Consider the following 16,383-nt stretch of genomic DNA (forward strand, 5'->3'; position numbering starts at 1 on the left):
TAGAAGTGTAGAAGCCTAGATCAATGCTTTCAGAATAATGGTAACTTCTGCCATTTGTATCTGTGGAATCGGCAGGCCATGGAATGAGGTTACAGGACTTAGTTCGGCATCAGTCCACCACGTTTTATGGTGTGTTCATCAGGCAAGAGCCTTTTTTGGGTGTAGGGGCCTTTGCGTAAGTTCCCCTCCTACAAGTCTACAGTAATATGGGGGATGAGTCTGTAGACACACACTTTCAAGTTTGCTTTGGGGGCAACAATTTCTGGTATGGAGTCGCCCTCAGTCTGACCCAGTTTAGGCCAGGACATATTGGACATATCCATATTCTGGATCCGCAGGAGCAGAGACTTCCCTCTGAGCAACTATCTGTGAGATATAAGGGTTATGCACAGATGCTTCGTACTCTTTCTCTGTGGAAGACCCTGGTATCACCTCGAGTCCCACACTTGTGTTGCCGTCGCAAGACTATCTCGACAGACACCACTGTCACGGGTTGAGCTGCGGTTTTAAATAGCCGTCTAGATCATGACTGCAGGGAAGGTCTTCATCTCCCACATCTGAGGAAATCATGTGTTTATCCGGCGTAAAACTTGTGGATCGTCTCCTGGACTCCTCTCTCACAGGATGGGATGTGATCTTGGATGGCCGACAGCTCAGTCTCTGTTTAGGCTCATCTAATATGACATATAATCGCCTGGAGATGAGCGCTGTATTTCTTGCATGGAAATACGTCTCCTAGATTTGAAGGATTAACGTGTGTTGATCCAGACTGGTATAATTCTGTTAGTGATGTGACGTTCGGCACCGAGGCTTCGAAGCTTGTATAAAAAAAAACTAAACTTCTCACATTGAAGCAGTGTATCAGAGCTTGATTCGTCGAAACATTTTATTCATCGGTTCAGTTTAACCCATGACAGCAACTCTTAAAACGTCTGAAAACACTTGCTAGTAGTAGGTTCTTTATTGATCCTTTAACAGGAAATTACAGTGTCACAGCAGCTTCATGACAGACATAACACCACATATTAGTTCAGTTTTATCCTGACCTATTTAAGTTAAAAATATATATATAACAGACTACTATAGCAAACTATGCATAAAAGAGACAAAGGTTATTTTTGTGCGTTGTAGAGTCTTATAGCAGCTGGTATAAAGGATTTTCTGTACCGCTCCGTCTTGCATACTGGTGCAGTCAGTCTTTGACTGAAGGTGCTTCTGTTTATCACCTTCAGGAGTGGAGAGGGTGTGCAGGGTTATCCAGTATTGAGCCTAGTTTGTTTACTGCTCTGGTCCCTGCCACCTGCTGGACCGTCTCAAGTTCAGCCCCAACCACTGAGCTGGCCTTCCTGATGAGCTTGTCAACTCTGTTTCTGTCTGCTGTGTAAACTCCCTCTCCCCAGCATGCCACAGCGAAAAACACAGCACTAGCCACCACTGTGTGATAGACCCTGCAGAGCAAGGGTTGGCAGATGTTAAATGTCCTCAGCCTCCTTAAAAAATAAAGTCGGCTTTGCCCCTTACGGTACACCACCTCCATATGACTCTTCCAGTCCAGCTTACTATCCAGCTGCACACCCAGGTACCTGTGATTGGCAACCTGCTCCACCTCGTTGCCCCTGATGGTGACTGGTGTTGGCTGGATTCTTCTCCTCCTCCCCCTCCTAAAATCCACCACTATCTCCTTGGTTTTTGTGGTGTTGAGATGTAGGTTATTGTCCGCACTCCATTTCACAAAGTTGCTGATTGTTCTTCTGTACTCCTCCTCATCGTCTCCGTTGATGAGGCCGACCACTGAGGTATCATCTGAGAATTTCTGCAGGAAGCAACCATCAGTGTTGTATTGGAAGTCCGCTGTATAGATGGCAAACAGAAACGGAGCTAGCACAGTTCCTTGTGGTGCTCCTGTGCTGCTTAGAATGGTACTTGAGACACTGTTCTGTAGGCGCACATACTGTGGTCTGAGGGATAGATAATCCAAAATCCACAAGACCAATGATGGATCCACCTTCATCTTTCCCATCTTCTCCCCTAACAGACGAGGCTGGATGGTATTAACCCTCTGAGGTCTGAGGGGTTTTTGGGGTCCTTGAGATGTTCTGACATGCCCTGACATTTGTGCTTTTTTCAGTTGCTTATAAACATATTAATGGCAAAGGTGTAATTACACTCTATTTAGCACAAACAGGGCTACCATAATATGTGAGCAACATGCATGTACATGTTTGTATTTTTGAGAGAATAATGTTTATGCATGGTTATTGAAAAAACTAAAAACTAAAGTTTCTGAAATAAGGCCACAAAACACATACTAAATACGTGTCAATAAGACTTTTGACTAATTGATGTCTTTGCCTAGAATTTTTTCTTCAAAATGATGTGAAAATCATCCTGCCCTTATCATTCACATAACACAATACATTGATTTAAATCTTGTAAAACACTTTTTGTTTGTAAAGGCAATATGCGCAAGGGGCGTCAACCATTCAACAGCATCATGCATATGTAGTGGTTCACACCTCAGGAGACAATGGGGCCCGCATACTTAATGAGCCATTCATTCAGGTGTGTCACCTATAGCCACAAGAAAGAATGCAAGAGCAATATATATACAGTATATATATATATATATATATATATATATATATATATTCTACCAAATTGGTTCACAGTTGGAAGCATGTCAATTTTTTTTTTTTTCACAAATTTTGCTTGCAAATTGTATAATATCCAAGGAAAACATGTCTATTAATTGTGCAGTTAATTCTCATACTGTATTTTCAGTTTTGGAATATGTATCCTCTCCCCAAATTTGTCAATAATAAAACACAATCAAAATTATTTAAAGAAAATGCTTATATTTACCTTTTAAAATTTGTTTACATCTACCTTGTAAATATATATTTTTTTTTATTAAAAAGGTTACAATTACAACAACAATTGAAGTGTAATCTTTCTTTGTAAAAACTAAAGTATACATTTTATCATACATATTTCAAACTTCGAATATAGCCTACATTGACAAAACATACTATATTTAACATATTAGCAAAAATTGGCAAACAAAAGCTTATTTGAGGTGGCAGATATTTTACAGTAAAAATGTGTAATCTATCCAAAACTAATCAACGAAATGTTGTCTTTCATATGTCTGTAACATAGGTCTTTCGTTTTTATTATAAGGAATATAAATGTTAATTTGCAGTTTAATACGTTGCTTATACAAATACATTTTATTTCAACATATTTCAATCGATTTTACTCAGTATAGCTAAATAGTTTGCTAAAAGCAGATCATTTATTCACACACAGAAACGCAATTCAAATTTAAACCGTTTTTTTGCGAGTTGTGGTAAACTGCGCTTCTCTGCGTTCATTCATTCACACAGAAACGCGATTTACTTGAGAATGAAAAAAAAAAACTTACTACATTATTCCATCCGTTGCTCCTCGAAATACCAGCACTTCTGAGGTAAGTTTTCCATTATTATTATTCCTCACAGCGCTGCGAGACAGTGTAGACAACTACACTTATCTGAATAAACTTGATGTGTTTTCTCGAGCTGATATGGGGGCGTTCACAGTTTGTATGGGATCGTCTCAGTCATTTGCGTTTGAATAGCGCGCGCTCTCCGTGGGCGTGGCCGATTATAACGTAATGAGATGAGATGAGCTCGACTGGAATCGCTCTCTTTTAATACAGATTTCACAAGATTAGAATATTTGTTTTTTTATATAAATTACTTCATTTAAAAGAAGAAAATTCAAGCTTCATGCCTGTGTGTCTGTATGCCTGTTTGACTGAGTATTCGCTGAGTTATTGTTCATTTTCGGACGCGTTTCAGAATGGACTTCACTGGCAGAGAGAAGGCAGAACTCGCTTCGTGTTTATTTTTCTTTATTTGGCAAAAAGCACAACACTTTGTTTTTATTGTGAGTATACACAAAAATAATACACATTTAACAGAATCGATTGATGTATGAAACTCCTATGGAAAATCAAAGTCAACAGAGTATTTATGAGTTTCTTTTACATTGACAAAAAAAAAGCGAGCTGGTATCGCCGGCGATACCGTAGACCTCAGGGGGTTAAAGGCACTTGAGAAATCAAAAAAAGTGATCCGCACAGATGCATCAGAGGTGTCCAGATGTGTATAAACCCTCTGCAGCATATAGATGAGGGCATCATCTACACTGATGTTAGACTGATATGCAAACTGTAAGGGGTCCATTTTATTTGACACACTAGTCCTAATGTAAGAGAGGACAAGTCTCTCAAATGTCTTCATGACATGTGAGGTGAGTGCTACCGGTCTGTAGTCATTATGGTCGGTGGAATGTTTTTTTCTTCTTTGGGACAGGGACCAGGCAAGATGTTTTCCACAACCTTGGAACCATCTGTAAACACAGGCTCAGGTTAAACAGGTGTGTTAGAATACCACATAGCTCTGCAGAGCAGGTCTTCAATAATCTGGGGCTGATGTTATCAGGCCCCACTGCTTTCCTTGGCTTCAGACCACCCAGCATCGCCCTGACCTGAGCTGGATGAAGAACTATAGGCGGGGCTGTTGGTGGGCTGCTATGGGATGTGGAGAGGGGGCTATGAGCAGATAATATCCCAGGAGTGTTGGGAAAAGGAGGGGGAGATGGAGAAGAGGCAGCTGTGGCCAATAGACCAGATGGAGGAGGCTGAGATGGTGTGGGACAGTCAAATCTGTTGAAGAATCTGTTTAGATCATCAGCCAGACTCTGATCACCATCAGGCAACAAACCACCCTTCTGCTTCATGCCTGTGATCTTCCTCATTCCATCCCATACCTGCTTAACTCCATCTTGCTGCAGCTGTTGTTCCAGTTTCAGCCTATATGCTTCTTTCCCCTCTTTAATCTTGCCTTTCAGTAACTTTTGGATTTCCTTAATTTTGTTTCTGTCCCCTTCCTTGAAAGCTTTTCTCTTCTCATTCAACAAACCCTTCAAGCTGCTATTAATCCATGGTTTGTTATTAGGAAAACAGCGAATCACAACTGCAGTCTTGCTATCAAACACGATTGAACTGAGATATTTATCAGGTTGTGTGTGAATCCTCCCCCAACCTCAGTTAGTTTCCGCTCACACATCCGTCTCCTTTAACATCACGAAAATCAACAAGCTTTTGCTGATCTTACATTTTCAAATGAATTCTGGCCCTGAATGAAAACTAATAGCAGAAGAGTGAAATATTGGATTAGATATCTGTATCTACTGGTGTGTTATTTAGTGCTGTGAGCTGTCAATCATATTTGACCTCTGACCTGTGACTCTTATTTGACTGTTGATGGATTCACTTTATTTCAGTGTAAAGATGTTTTGTGTGGAGTGGAAGATTGTGAGCTTCTTATTAGCAGGAGAGAAAATGAAGAAACGCTTCAGCCACAAACTACTGACACACACAGAGACGACAAACATCCAGCAGAAGCTGTTTATCCACCCGTAAATCACATGTATAATGTTTGCCTGTGTTGTTACTGTAAAGGCCCTGTATGATTTAGTACTTAAGTGAGCTTTTATCACTTTATAGTCCTTCACATCCACTGCAGTCTCACAGTTCTGGCCAGTTGATAATAACTGGAATATCAAAATACACTGGAGGCGGAAGATCCTTTTCCTATTTAGCGCCAAACACTGGAATAGTCTTCCTAGCTTTGTGAAGCGGACACACTCTGTCAGTTTAAATCTAGAGTAAAAACACATCTCTTTAACCTGGCATACACATAACACATTATCACATCGTGATTGCTATCGATTAGATCTACAGGACGTTGTGGCCGACTGGAGCTCAAAGTGGTGAAGCTCAGATGACGTGAAATAATCAGTAAAACACATCAAAACTGTTCAAATACACATGTGCATGTACAGTGAAAGCCAGTGCAGATATAAAGCACACGGCTGCAGCGACCCGCATCTCTGCACTGTTAAAGGATCTATATTAAGATTAAGATCCTGATATAATAATGAATGCTGCTCGAGCTAATGCTCAGTGAAATATGGCTCGGTTGTGTTCCTGCACAGATGGCTGAGACTCATTGGCCGGACGTGCAGCCAATCAGAGGAGACCACGAGTGAAGAGTCAGCGCTGTGGGCGGGGCTTCTGCGAAGCATGTGATTGAAACACGAAGGAAGTGTGTAGAAATAAAAACAAGTATCTGAGTTAATAAACCTGAGGTTATGGCTCAAGGCTTCTGTAACTTTACAGAAGTTTGCAATATTCATGTGAAAGAAGTTAAATATTTAGGTATCAACATATCTAAAAGTAAAGAAGTCAGGAATGTTAAACTTTTCTCCTATCATTCAGTCATTTGAAAAGAAACTGAATTCTTGGCTGATGAGAGATATCGCTTTAGCTGGTCGTGTGTTACTGGTTAAAGCTGAGAGTTTATCTAGTTTGGTTTAAATAAAGCTGTATACGGTACACTGCTGAAATATTTAAAATATACATCAAGTTTGTATTCCTCTGAATAAATCATGAGAGACTCTTGAACCTCAGAGTGAGAAACTTTATTGATAAAGGCAAGAAAATACATATGACAAATATAAAGCAGTAGTAAAGTGAGATCTGTGTGTCTCTTTATTATTATTATTTTGTACTTGAGAGAAGTTATAAACAATAAAGTGAAATATAAACAATAGTGACACTGTTAAAATCTGACACTGCAAGAGAGCACAAACTCAAATAATCATCAGTATTTATTATGAAAAAAACACTGGAAGAACAAAAACACTCTTGAAGAACCTTTAAAGTTCAGCGTTCTGCTTTAGATTTCGATACTTCCTGAAAAAGATGAACATAAAAAGCCATATATTAATAATTACAGATAATTATACATGCAAAATCAGTTTGTGAGAAATGACATCATCAATCATGTACCTGATGTGTGAATATGTGCTTGATCTCGTTCAGCTCTTCTGGATCTGATCTCATAAACCACAATAATGACAGTAGCCACGCCCACCAGAGCAGAGAGGACCAATCGGATCACAGCTTCAGTAGGACCACAACAGTGGACAGAGTCTGAGGAATAAACACATCAAACTGAGATCAGATCAGTCAATAAACACTAATATCAGCGCTGACATCAACTAATATTTCTGAATACACAGAAATATGATCAAATCTAATCAACAATCTTATAATCGGTTCCAAGTGAGTTTTTATACGGTCTGTCATCTCAAACTGTAAAGATTCAACAGTTCAACATGTAAATAGTAAATAAGAATATCTAAAGGAGAAGAAAAATAATCTCTACTCACCATAGACAGAAACTCTGAATGATTTTAATGAGAATCTTCTTCCTGAAAACATCAGTAGTTTATAATCTCCATCATGTTCAGCTCTGGTGTTTGTGATGGTCAGAGATCCAGTTTGATTGTCCAGCTTCAGTCTGTATCTGAATCTCCCATCAAGAACATCATCATATACAGTGATTCTGTCGAACTCTTTATTGATTTCAGCTATTACAGTGTTTTCATCTCCAAACCTCCACTGGATCTCATCATCATCCTTCATTTCAGTAAGATTAGAGTTTAGAGAGACTGAATCTCCCTCCTTCACTGACACTGACTTCACTTCATCTGTCAAACACACAGAGAACAAACAGAAACAGGGTTTGCAAAGATTAATACTGTTAAATCACTTTATAATGGTTTACCAAATAGTTACAATTAAAATTTGAAATAAACAATATAAAATAACCAAAACAAAATGTTGTATGAATTAATTTAAATTTTTGTCATTAAAAACAGGTGTAAACGTTTTTGAACTCACCAATGACAAAGAGAATGAATCTCTTGATCTCACTGTTGATCTTTAGTCTATAATATCCAGTATGATCAGCTCTGGTGTTTGTGATGGTCAGAGATCCAGTTTGATTGTCCAGCTTCAGTCTGTCTCTGAATCTCCCATCAACAACATCATCATATACAGTGATTCTGTCGGCCGTTACATTGATTTCAGCTATTAAAGTGTTTTCATCTCCAAACCTCCACTGAATCACATCATCATCCTTCATTTCAGTAAGAGGAGAGTTTAGAGTGACTGAATCTCCCTCTATCACTGACTCCAGGACTGAATCATCAAACACACACACACATGCACACGCACACACACACACACACACACACACACACACACACACACACACACACACATGCACACACACACACACACACACACACACACACACACACACACACACACACACACACACGCACACGCACACGCACACACACACACAGAACAAACAGAAACAGGGTTCATCACAGATTAAGATGATCAATTGATATATTATAAAAGTAAATATTTTAAAAGTTAAAATTGAAATGAATATCATCATTAAACACCAGAAATAAACTGAGTTTGAATTAATAATTGTACCTTTGTGCTGATTAAAATATTAAACAAGTGAAACTGATTTTGAACTCACCAAAGACATAGAGTCTGAATCTCTTGATCTCACTGTTGATCTGTAGTTCATAATCTCCTTCATGTTCAGTTGTGGTGTTTGTGATGGTCAGAGATCCAGTTTGATTGTCCAGCTTCAGTCTGTCTCTGAATCTCCCATCAAGAACATCATCATATACAGTGATTCTGTCGACCCGCTTATTGATTTCAGCTATTAAAGTGTTTTCATCTCCAAACCTCCACTGAATCACATCATCATCCTTCATTTCAGTAAGAGGAGAGTTTAGAGTGACTGAATATCCCTCAATCACTGACACATACGTCACTTCATCACCAATCACTCCTGAAGAACAGAGTTTTTCACAGATTAAAGCTTTAAAATCACTTGATGTTGGTTTGATGAAGCTTCACTAAAATACTTTTAATCATGTAAATGTGAAGTGATTGATATTCTGCAGCAGTTCAAAGACAAAAGATGAAGAATAAAAAGAGAAATAGATTAATATATGGAACAAAAACTAAAAAAGACACTTTTCCTGTAATGTTTAATGTCACACTAAAACTAATGCTGTTGAGTATCTGAGCTTCATATGTATATTATTTTATTTAATCAATCAATCCATAATAACTGAGTTTTGAATTCAAACTTGATCTGATAGAAGAGAAAAAGAAAAGAAAGTGTTAGTATTAACTTAATGGAGGAAAAGAGTAACAAGCACCACTTAAATGTCCAGCCCGCAGAAGTCACACTTACCCTGTAACTACATGAACAAGAGTATATTTCTCCAGTATTTAAGCAAAAGTTGCAATAGTTTTAGTTCTCAGTGCACTTTTGTTAAAAGAAAGTCCTGTATAAATGCACAGATATGGACCCTATACTTTTTTAAAAGCCTATATGTATTGGTATACTGTTATTACAAAACGGTTTGCAGTGTCTGTTCTCGCTAAATTGCTCTCAAATGTAAGATTGTTGTATTATAATAGTAGAATAAGTAACGCTTAGTTCTAAAATACCAACAGTATAAATAATTAGTTAATTCTTCTGGTTATTACCCCTTTATTCCTAAAACTTTACATGTTGTAGGTACACTATAATTACAGAAAGTTACACTGTAAATTAGTTTTAAATACGCAGTTCTTTGCGGGCTGTAATCTAAAGCGTTACAAAGCAAACTCCAGCAGCTCGAGCTCTTACTAGAACCAGGAAGTGTGATCATATTAGCCCGGCTCTGTCAACACTGCGTTTGCTCTCTATCAAACATTGTATACATTTAAAAATCATGATGATTACTATAAACTACTATTACTAAGATCAGAGTTTAGAGTGACTGAAATAACAATATCATAAAACAATGAAAAGAAAAAAAATTAGTTTAATTTTGTCATTAAAAACAGGTGAAACCAATAGTCTATTTAACCCTTTCACGTGTGATTCTGACTGGGTGAGTTTTTTCAAGGCGACATTTATTTTAAAACGTTTCTCCATTATTGTTTCCATGGCGAACCGTCATGATCTTGATTTAAAATGTGAGATGGCGCCGCCATGTTTGTTTGCGCCGCAGTTCAAATTGTCTGAAGAGTTTGAATCTGACAATTATGTGACATCACTGAACATTCCAAATCCCAAATGTGGGACCGTATCACTCAAAAGGTTTACTCACCGAGCCTGAACCTCTTGATCTCACTGTTGATCTGTAGTATATAATATCCAGTATGATCAGTTCTGGTGTTTGTGATGGTCAGAGATCCAGTTTGATTGTCCAGCTTCAGTCTGTCTCTGAATCTCCCATCAAGAACATCATCATACACAGTGATTCTGTCGGCCGTTACATTGATTTCAGCTATTAAAGTGTTTTCATCTCCAAACCTCCACTGAATCACATCATCATCCTTCATTTCAGTAAGATCAGAGTTTAGAGAGACTGAATCTCCCTTCATCACTGACACAAACACAACACCAAACACTCCTGAAGAACAGAGTTTTTCACAGATTAAAGCTTTAAAATCACTTGATGTTGGTTTGATGAAGCTTCACTAAAATACTTTTAATCAGTTAAATGTGAAGTGATTAATATTCTGCAGAAGTTCAAAGACAAAAGATGAGGAATGAAAATGAGAAATAGTTGAACAGTTTTATATAATCAATAATCACTTTAATCTCAAATAAGAGTGTTTTCTCTCAGCAAAATCACACATTATCTGTTTCTATACGAGAATAACAGTGAATGTTAATCCTTTCTGACTAATTTAACCAGTAATTTATCACATCAGAACAGAAACAACTGAAACCATAAAAACACATTTAAAACTCACCATCCAGACGCCACAAACACAAACAGAGCAAAACTAATTTGAGAAACATTTTCTTCATCGGTTCACTGAAAAGCCCACGATAGTAACTCTTAATGTCTGAAACACTCAGATTGCTCTGAAAGACTGAACTGAGATATTTATCTGGTTGTGTGTGAATCCTCCCCCAACCTCAGTTAGTTTCCGCTCACACATCCGTCTCCTTTAACATCACGAAAATCTGTTTTGTGTGGAGTGGAAGATTGTGAGCTTCTTATTAGCAGGAGAGAAAATGAAGAAACGCTTCAGCCACAAACTACTGACACACACAGAGACGACAAACATCCAGCAGAAGCTGTTTATCCACCGACAGATCAAACCAGACACACAGATGCTTGTACAGATAAAACACAAGGAAATACTATTGCAGAGTTAATTTGACTCAAAAAGCCACTGAATCACATGTATAATGTTTGCTTGTGTTGTTACTGTAAAGGCCCTGAATGGTTTCGCTCCTCAGTACTTGAGTGAGCTTTTATCACTTTATAGTTCTTCACATCCACTGCAGTCTCACAGTTCTGGCCAGTTGATAATAACTGGAAAATCAAAATACACTGGAGGCGGTAGATCATTTTCCTATTTAGCGCCAAACACTGGAATAGTCTTCCTAGCTTTGTTTGGGAGGCAGACACACTCTGTCAGTTTAAATCTAGAGTAAAAACACATCTCTTTAACCTGGCATACACATAACACATTATCACATTCCTATAATTCAAATCCATTAAAGGATTGTTAGGCTGCATAAATCATCTCAACCGGAACAGGAACACTTCCCATAACATCCAATGTACTTGTAACATCGTAAGAGGAACGGCATCTACACTAATATTAGTCTGTTGATCTCATTCTTATCCCGAGGTTACTGTAGTCAGCCGGATCTGGTCCGTATCCAGATCAGATGGAGGATCTGCACATAGAGATGAACACAACAGCCCTGAATGTCAGCAGAGATCATAGAGACAGACCGCCTGTGAAGACCTCGTCGACTAGACCGTCATCGGCACAGATCCTCAGCAAACACCAGAACCAGACCAGATCTCTGCACAGACCCCTATTGTGAACATGATTTCACCAATGTAGCAGTACTGTTTACTTCATGGTTACTTAATATGAGGGGGAGTGCCCTTTAATTGCGTTCCTTCGGTAATATATAAGGGTGTCGCTATGGGTGTGCGTTCTCTCTGTGTCATTGAGTGAGTCACCGTGTTTCCGGCGGGAATCGTGAATATTTGTAAGGTAGGAGCTGTTGGCAGTGATTGTAGCGTGGCTTGTTCGTTGGGTTGTCTCACAGGGATTCCATGGGTTTTTGTTAAAGGGTGGACAGAGGAGCTTTGCGGGATGCCTTCAATTTGATCTGTTTCCATGGATATGTGTTTAATACGCAGCAGTTTTGGTGCCGTGTGAATCACACTACAGGTATGTTTTGACTGAGTTGATAACCATATGATCGTTAGTAGCCGGGCTGGCCAAATTCATATTTTGTGTGTGTGCTGTATTTTATATTTAAGGTGCGGGCCAACGTGCAAGGGATGTTACAGTGGGCTGTGGGTTTCATCTAAACCTCGGTGTGGATGTTCCTCTTGTTGTCTGCTTTGTTTTTCATGCCTGTTTCAACATCATCAGACTTGTCACCGTGACTATATCCTGTTTTCAGGGTTTGAGGGAGACAGGACCGTACGAGTTTGTCTGCTCTACTGAACCGGCAGACGAGCGCCATTAACTCTGTTTGAGCTCGCGTGTAGACGCGCTGTGCCTGGTCCCTTCTCCATTGTTTGTGTTCATGGTGTTTAACACGCTCAATCAGCTGGACCGTTGATTGTGGGCCGTTGGCGTGGTGCCTTCACCATCGATTATGTGCTGTGAGTAACCAATTTGAGTCAAAAGCCTTTAGTGGCATCCAAATATTAGATCAGCCACCTAACTGTCACCATTCCTTTCTGCAGTTTGTTTTCTTTAAACATTATTTGATTTTCTTGTGAGTTGATTGTTGGTGTGTGGTTTATATCTTCCTTATTGGTTTGAGTATATATTGACTGGGTATATTATCCATGTATATATTTTGTGTGTGATTTAAGTCTTCCTTGTTTATTTCTTATTTGTGGTCGACCCAAGGGCGGCCTATTGAATGTGTTTCTTTTTTGTAACATTGTTGGCTGATTTGGCCCATTTCTGCCCATCATAGAATTGGTTGTCGGGGTGACCGGACGCGGCACCTCGATTCGATGAGCCGAACTGATGTGGTGAACTCTTTTAAAATTGTGTCTTAGATTGCCTGTCGCTCTGCATAATGTTTTTTTTTTTTTTATAACTGGTTTAGCGTGTGTGTGTTTTGTGTTACTTTGTCTTATTTCTTTTCTCTACAGAATTGGGTGTGGCGTGACTGTGCACGTATGATTGCTGTGTCCTTTCTGTCAAGCAGGGCCAGTGCCCAATTCTGAAGTGGATGTCCGTGTGTTATTTTGTGTGGATTCTTTTTTGATTTATTGGTGTTTTTGTGTTAAATAAAATTGGATAACTTTTATTGATGGAAAATAAAGTTTTCTATTGTTTTATACTCAACCCATGTCTGATACCTGACTCTGCTGTAACGAACCTGTGAGCCTTGCTCTAGGGTGAAGGGCATTTCCCCGGAAAGAGGCCCCAGGGTGACGTAGTCGGTAACTTTATAACAGCCCACCTCATTTTGTGAGCCTTGCTCTAGGGTGAAGGGCATTTCCCCGGAAAGAGGCCCCAGGGTGGCTTAGTCGGTAACTGTATAACAGCCCACCTCATTTTGTGGTCTGGTTATCCATGCTAACGTGTAGGTTGAGCAGAATTAATTAAATCTTTAGTGTACCTCTAGTTAACCCTCTGGAGTCTGAGCGTTTTTTTGGGCCCTGGGGGTGTTCTGACATGCTCTGACATTTGTGCTTTTTTCAGTTGCTTATAAACATATTAATGGCAAAGGTGTAAATTCACTCTATATAGCACAAACAGGACTACAATAATATGTGAGCCACATGTATGTACATGTTTTCATTTTTGAGAGAATAATGTTTATGCGTGGTTATCGAAAAAACTAAAAATTAAAATTTTTGAAATAAGACCACAAAACACATACTAAATATGTGGCAATAAGACTTTTGACTTATGGATGTCGTCGCCTATAGTTTTTTCTTCAAAATTATGTGAAAATAGTCTTGCTTTATCGTTCACATAAAACCATACATTGATTTAAATTGATGTAAAACAGGTTTTGCTTGGAAAGCCAATATGCGAGGGGGCGTGAACGAGGAGTGGTTTACACCTTAGAATACACCCACTCTGCATAATTAGCCATTCACTCAGGTGTGACACTGACTGAGCCACAATGCAAGGACAAAAGATATATTTAGAAGAAGACTTATATTGACCATTTAAGATTTTGCTTACATCTATCTTGTAAATATGTTTTGCTATTTTATTAAAATGGTTACAATAACAACAATAATTACAATTTCAACAATATTTCAAGTGTACTCTTTCTTTGTAAAAAAAAATGATTATAGGCCCTACATTTAATCTATGTATTCATTAGTTTGAATATAACCAACATTGGAACAGCTAACATCTTAGTTGATGACTTTATTTTTGACAAAAATAGTATTTTATATATAGAAATGGCTAAACAAAAGCTTATTTGATGTGGCAGTATATTCTACAGTAAAAACTGTACCCAAATCTGGTCAACAAAATGTTGTCTTTCATATTTCGTCTGACTGTAACGTTGTTTTCATGAAATATTAGGGCATATTGTTAATTTGCAGTTTAATACGTTGCTTATACAAATAGCCTACATTTTATTTCAACATTCAGTCGATGTTTACTTATCTCAGTATAGCAATACAGTTTGCTAAAACATCATCATTCATTCACACACGCGATTTAAATTTAAACTGTCTTTGCCAGCTGTGGTAAACAGCGCGCATTCATGCCGTTTATTCATTCATAAACAGAAACCCACGTGAAGAAATTCACGTGAGAAGGAAAAAACTTACTTGTATTCCTCAGCTCGCTCCTCGATATACCCGCACTTCTGAGGGTCATTTTCCATTAGTATTATTCCTCACAGCGCTGCAAGACGGTGTAAACAATGATCTAAATAAACTTGTGTGTTTTCTCGAGCTGATGGGGGCGTTCACAGGATTGCCTCAGCCATTTGCGTTTGAATAGCGCGCGCTCTCCGTGGGCGGGGCCGATTATAACGTAATGAGATGAGATGAGCTCGACTGGAATCGCTCTCTTTTAATACAGATTTCACAAGATGAGAATAATTGTTTTTTTATATAAATGACTTCATTTAAAAGAAGAGAATTCAAGCTTCATGCCTGTCTGTCTGTATGTCTGTTTGACTGAGTATTCGCTGAGTTATTGTTAATTTTCGGACGCGTTTCAGAATGGACTTCACTGGCAGAGAGAAGGCAGAACTCGCTTCGTGTTTATTTTTCTTTATTTGGCAAAAAGCACAACACTTTGTTTTTATTGTGAGTATACACAAAAATAATACACATTTAACAGAATCGATTGATGTATGAAACTCCTATGGAAAATCAAAGTCAACAGAGTATTTATGAGTTTCTTTTACACTAATAAAAAAAAAGCGAGCTGGTATCGCCGGCGATACCGTTGACCTCAGGGGGTTAAAGCTGCCACACCAAGTAAAACAAAGATGTTGATCCTGGAACAACTTTCCAATCAACCAATCAGATTTGAGGGACAAGTTTACAGTTTATGTCAAGTTTAGGCTTAGAACCAGGGTGAGGTGCTTCAACATCAGTGTTATTCACCAATCATTTAAAATATGTTGATCCAGGAACATGTATGTCTTGGCAAAATCACAATGACGACCCCTATAACCGCTTCATCTCCTCCCTCCTTATGCCGGCATAATGTATCCCGATCTTCAAGCAGAAGGAGCTGGATGAAATATCATAATCATATCATGTTCAGAGGAGAAGTGTTCCCCCGATTGATCCTGGTTTCTCCCAAGAGTTTTTTCTCTTTTTCTGTCACATGATGGAGTTTGGGTTCCTTTCCGCTGTCGCCTCTGAATACTTAGTTTAGGACACTTAATATTCGGCAATATTATTGACTTGAATTCCCTGACACTATTATATGAGAACTGAACTGAGCTGGATGATGACATCACTGTTTTGCTTCATAGCTGAAATGAACTCATTTCACAATTGATTAATTTAACTGAACTGACTTCGGCTGAACAACAGCACTATTGTCTTTTTAGAGCTGCTGTACAACAGAATTGAATGAGGTTATAGGACTTAGTTTGGCATCAGTCGACCTCATTTTATGGTTTCCTCATCAGGCAAGAAGCTTTTTTGGGAGCAGGGGCCTTTGCCTAAGTTCTCCTTCTAGAAGTCTGCAGTAATATATGAGTCCGTACACACATACTTTCAAGTTTGCTTTGGGGGCAAAAATTTCTGGTATGGAGTCGCCCTCAGTCTGACCCAGTTTAAAGGTCAGGACATATTGGACATATCCATATTCTGGATACTCAGGAGCAGAGACTTCCCTCTGAGCAACTATCTGTGATGTTTTGTACTCTTTCTCTGTGGAAGACCCTG

The 16,383-nt window shown here is 38.7% G+C and overlaps 2 protein-coding genes across 2 annotated transcripts in view; both read right to left on the reverse strand.

Moving 5' to 3' along the window:
- The window catches only part of LOC309476105 (putative nuclease HARBI1), a 123,055-nt gene that overhangs the window by 30,547 nt on the left and 76,125 nt on the right, over positions 1-16,383 (reverse strand). The window lies entirely within an intron of this gene.
- On the reverse strand, positions 7,277-9,651 carry LOC309474875 (uncharacterized protein; the record flags this gene model as incomplete). Its single annotated transcript, XM_082137494.1, has 4 exons — positions 7,277-7,605; positions 7,799-8,098; positions 8,457-8,777; positions 9,630-9,651. 4 exons carry the CDS (start codon positions 9,649-9,651, stop codon positions 7,277-7,279), a joined length of 972 nt encoding a protein of 323 aa, XP_081993620.1.

Source organism: Leuciscus leuciscus, assembly GCF_965113295.1.
Source record: "Leuciscus leuciscus genome assembly, chromosome: 15".
Classification (NCBI taxonomy): Eukaryota; Metazoa; Chordata; class Actinopteri; order Cypriniformes; family Leuciscidae; genus Leuciscus; species Leuciscus leuciscus.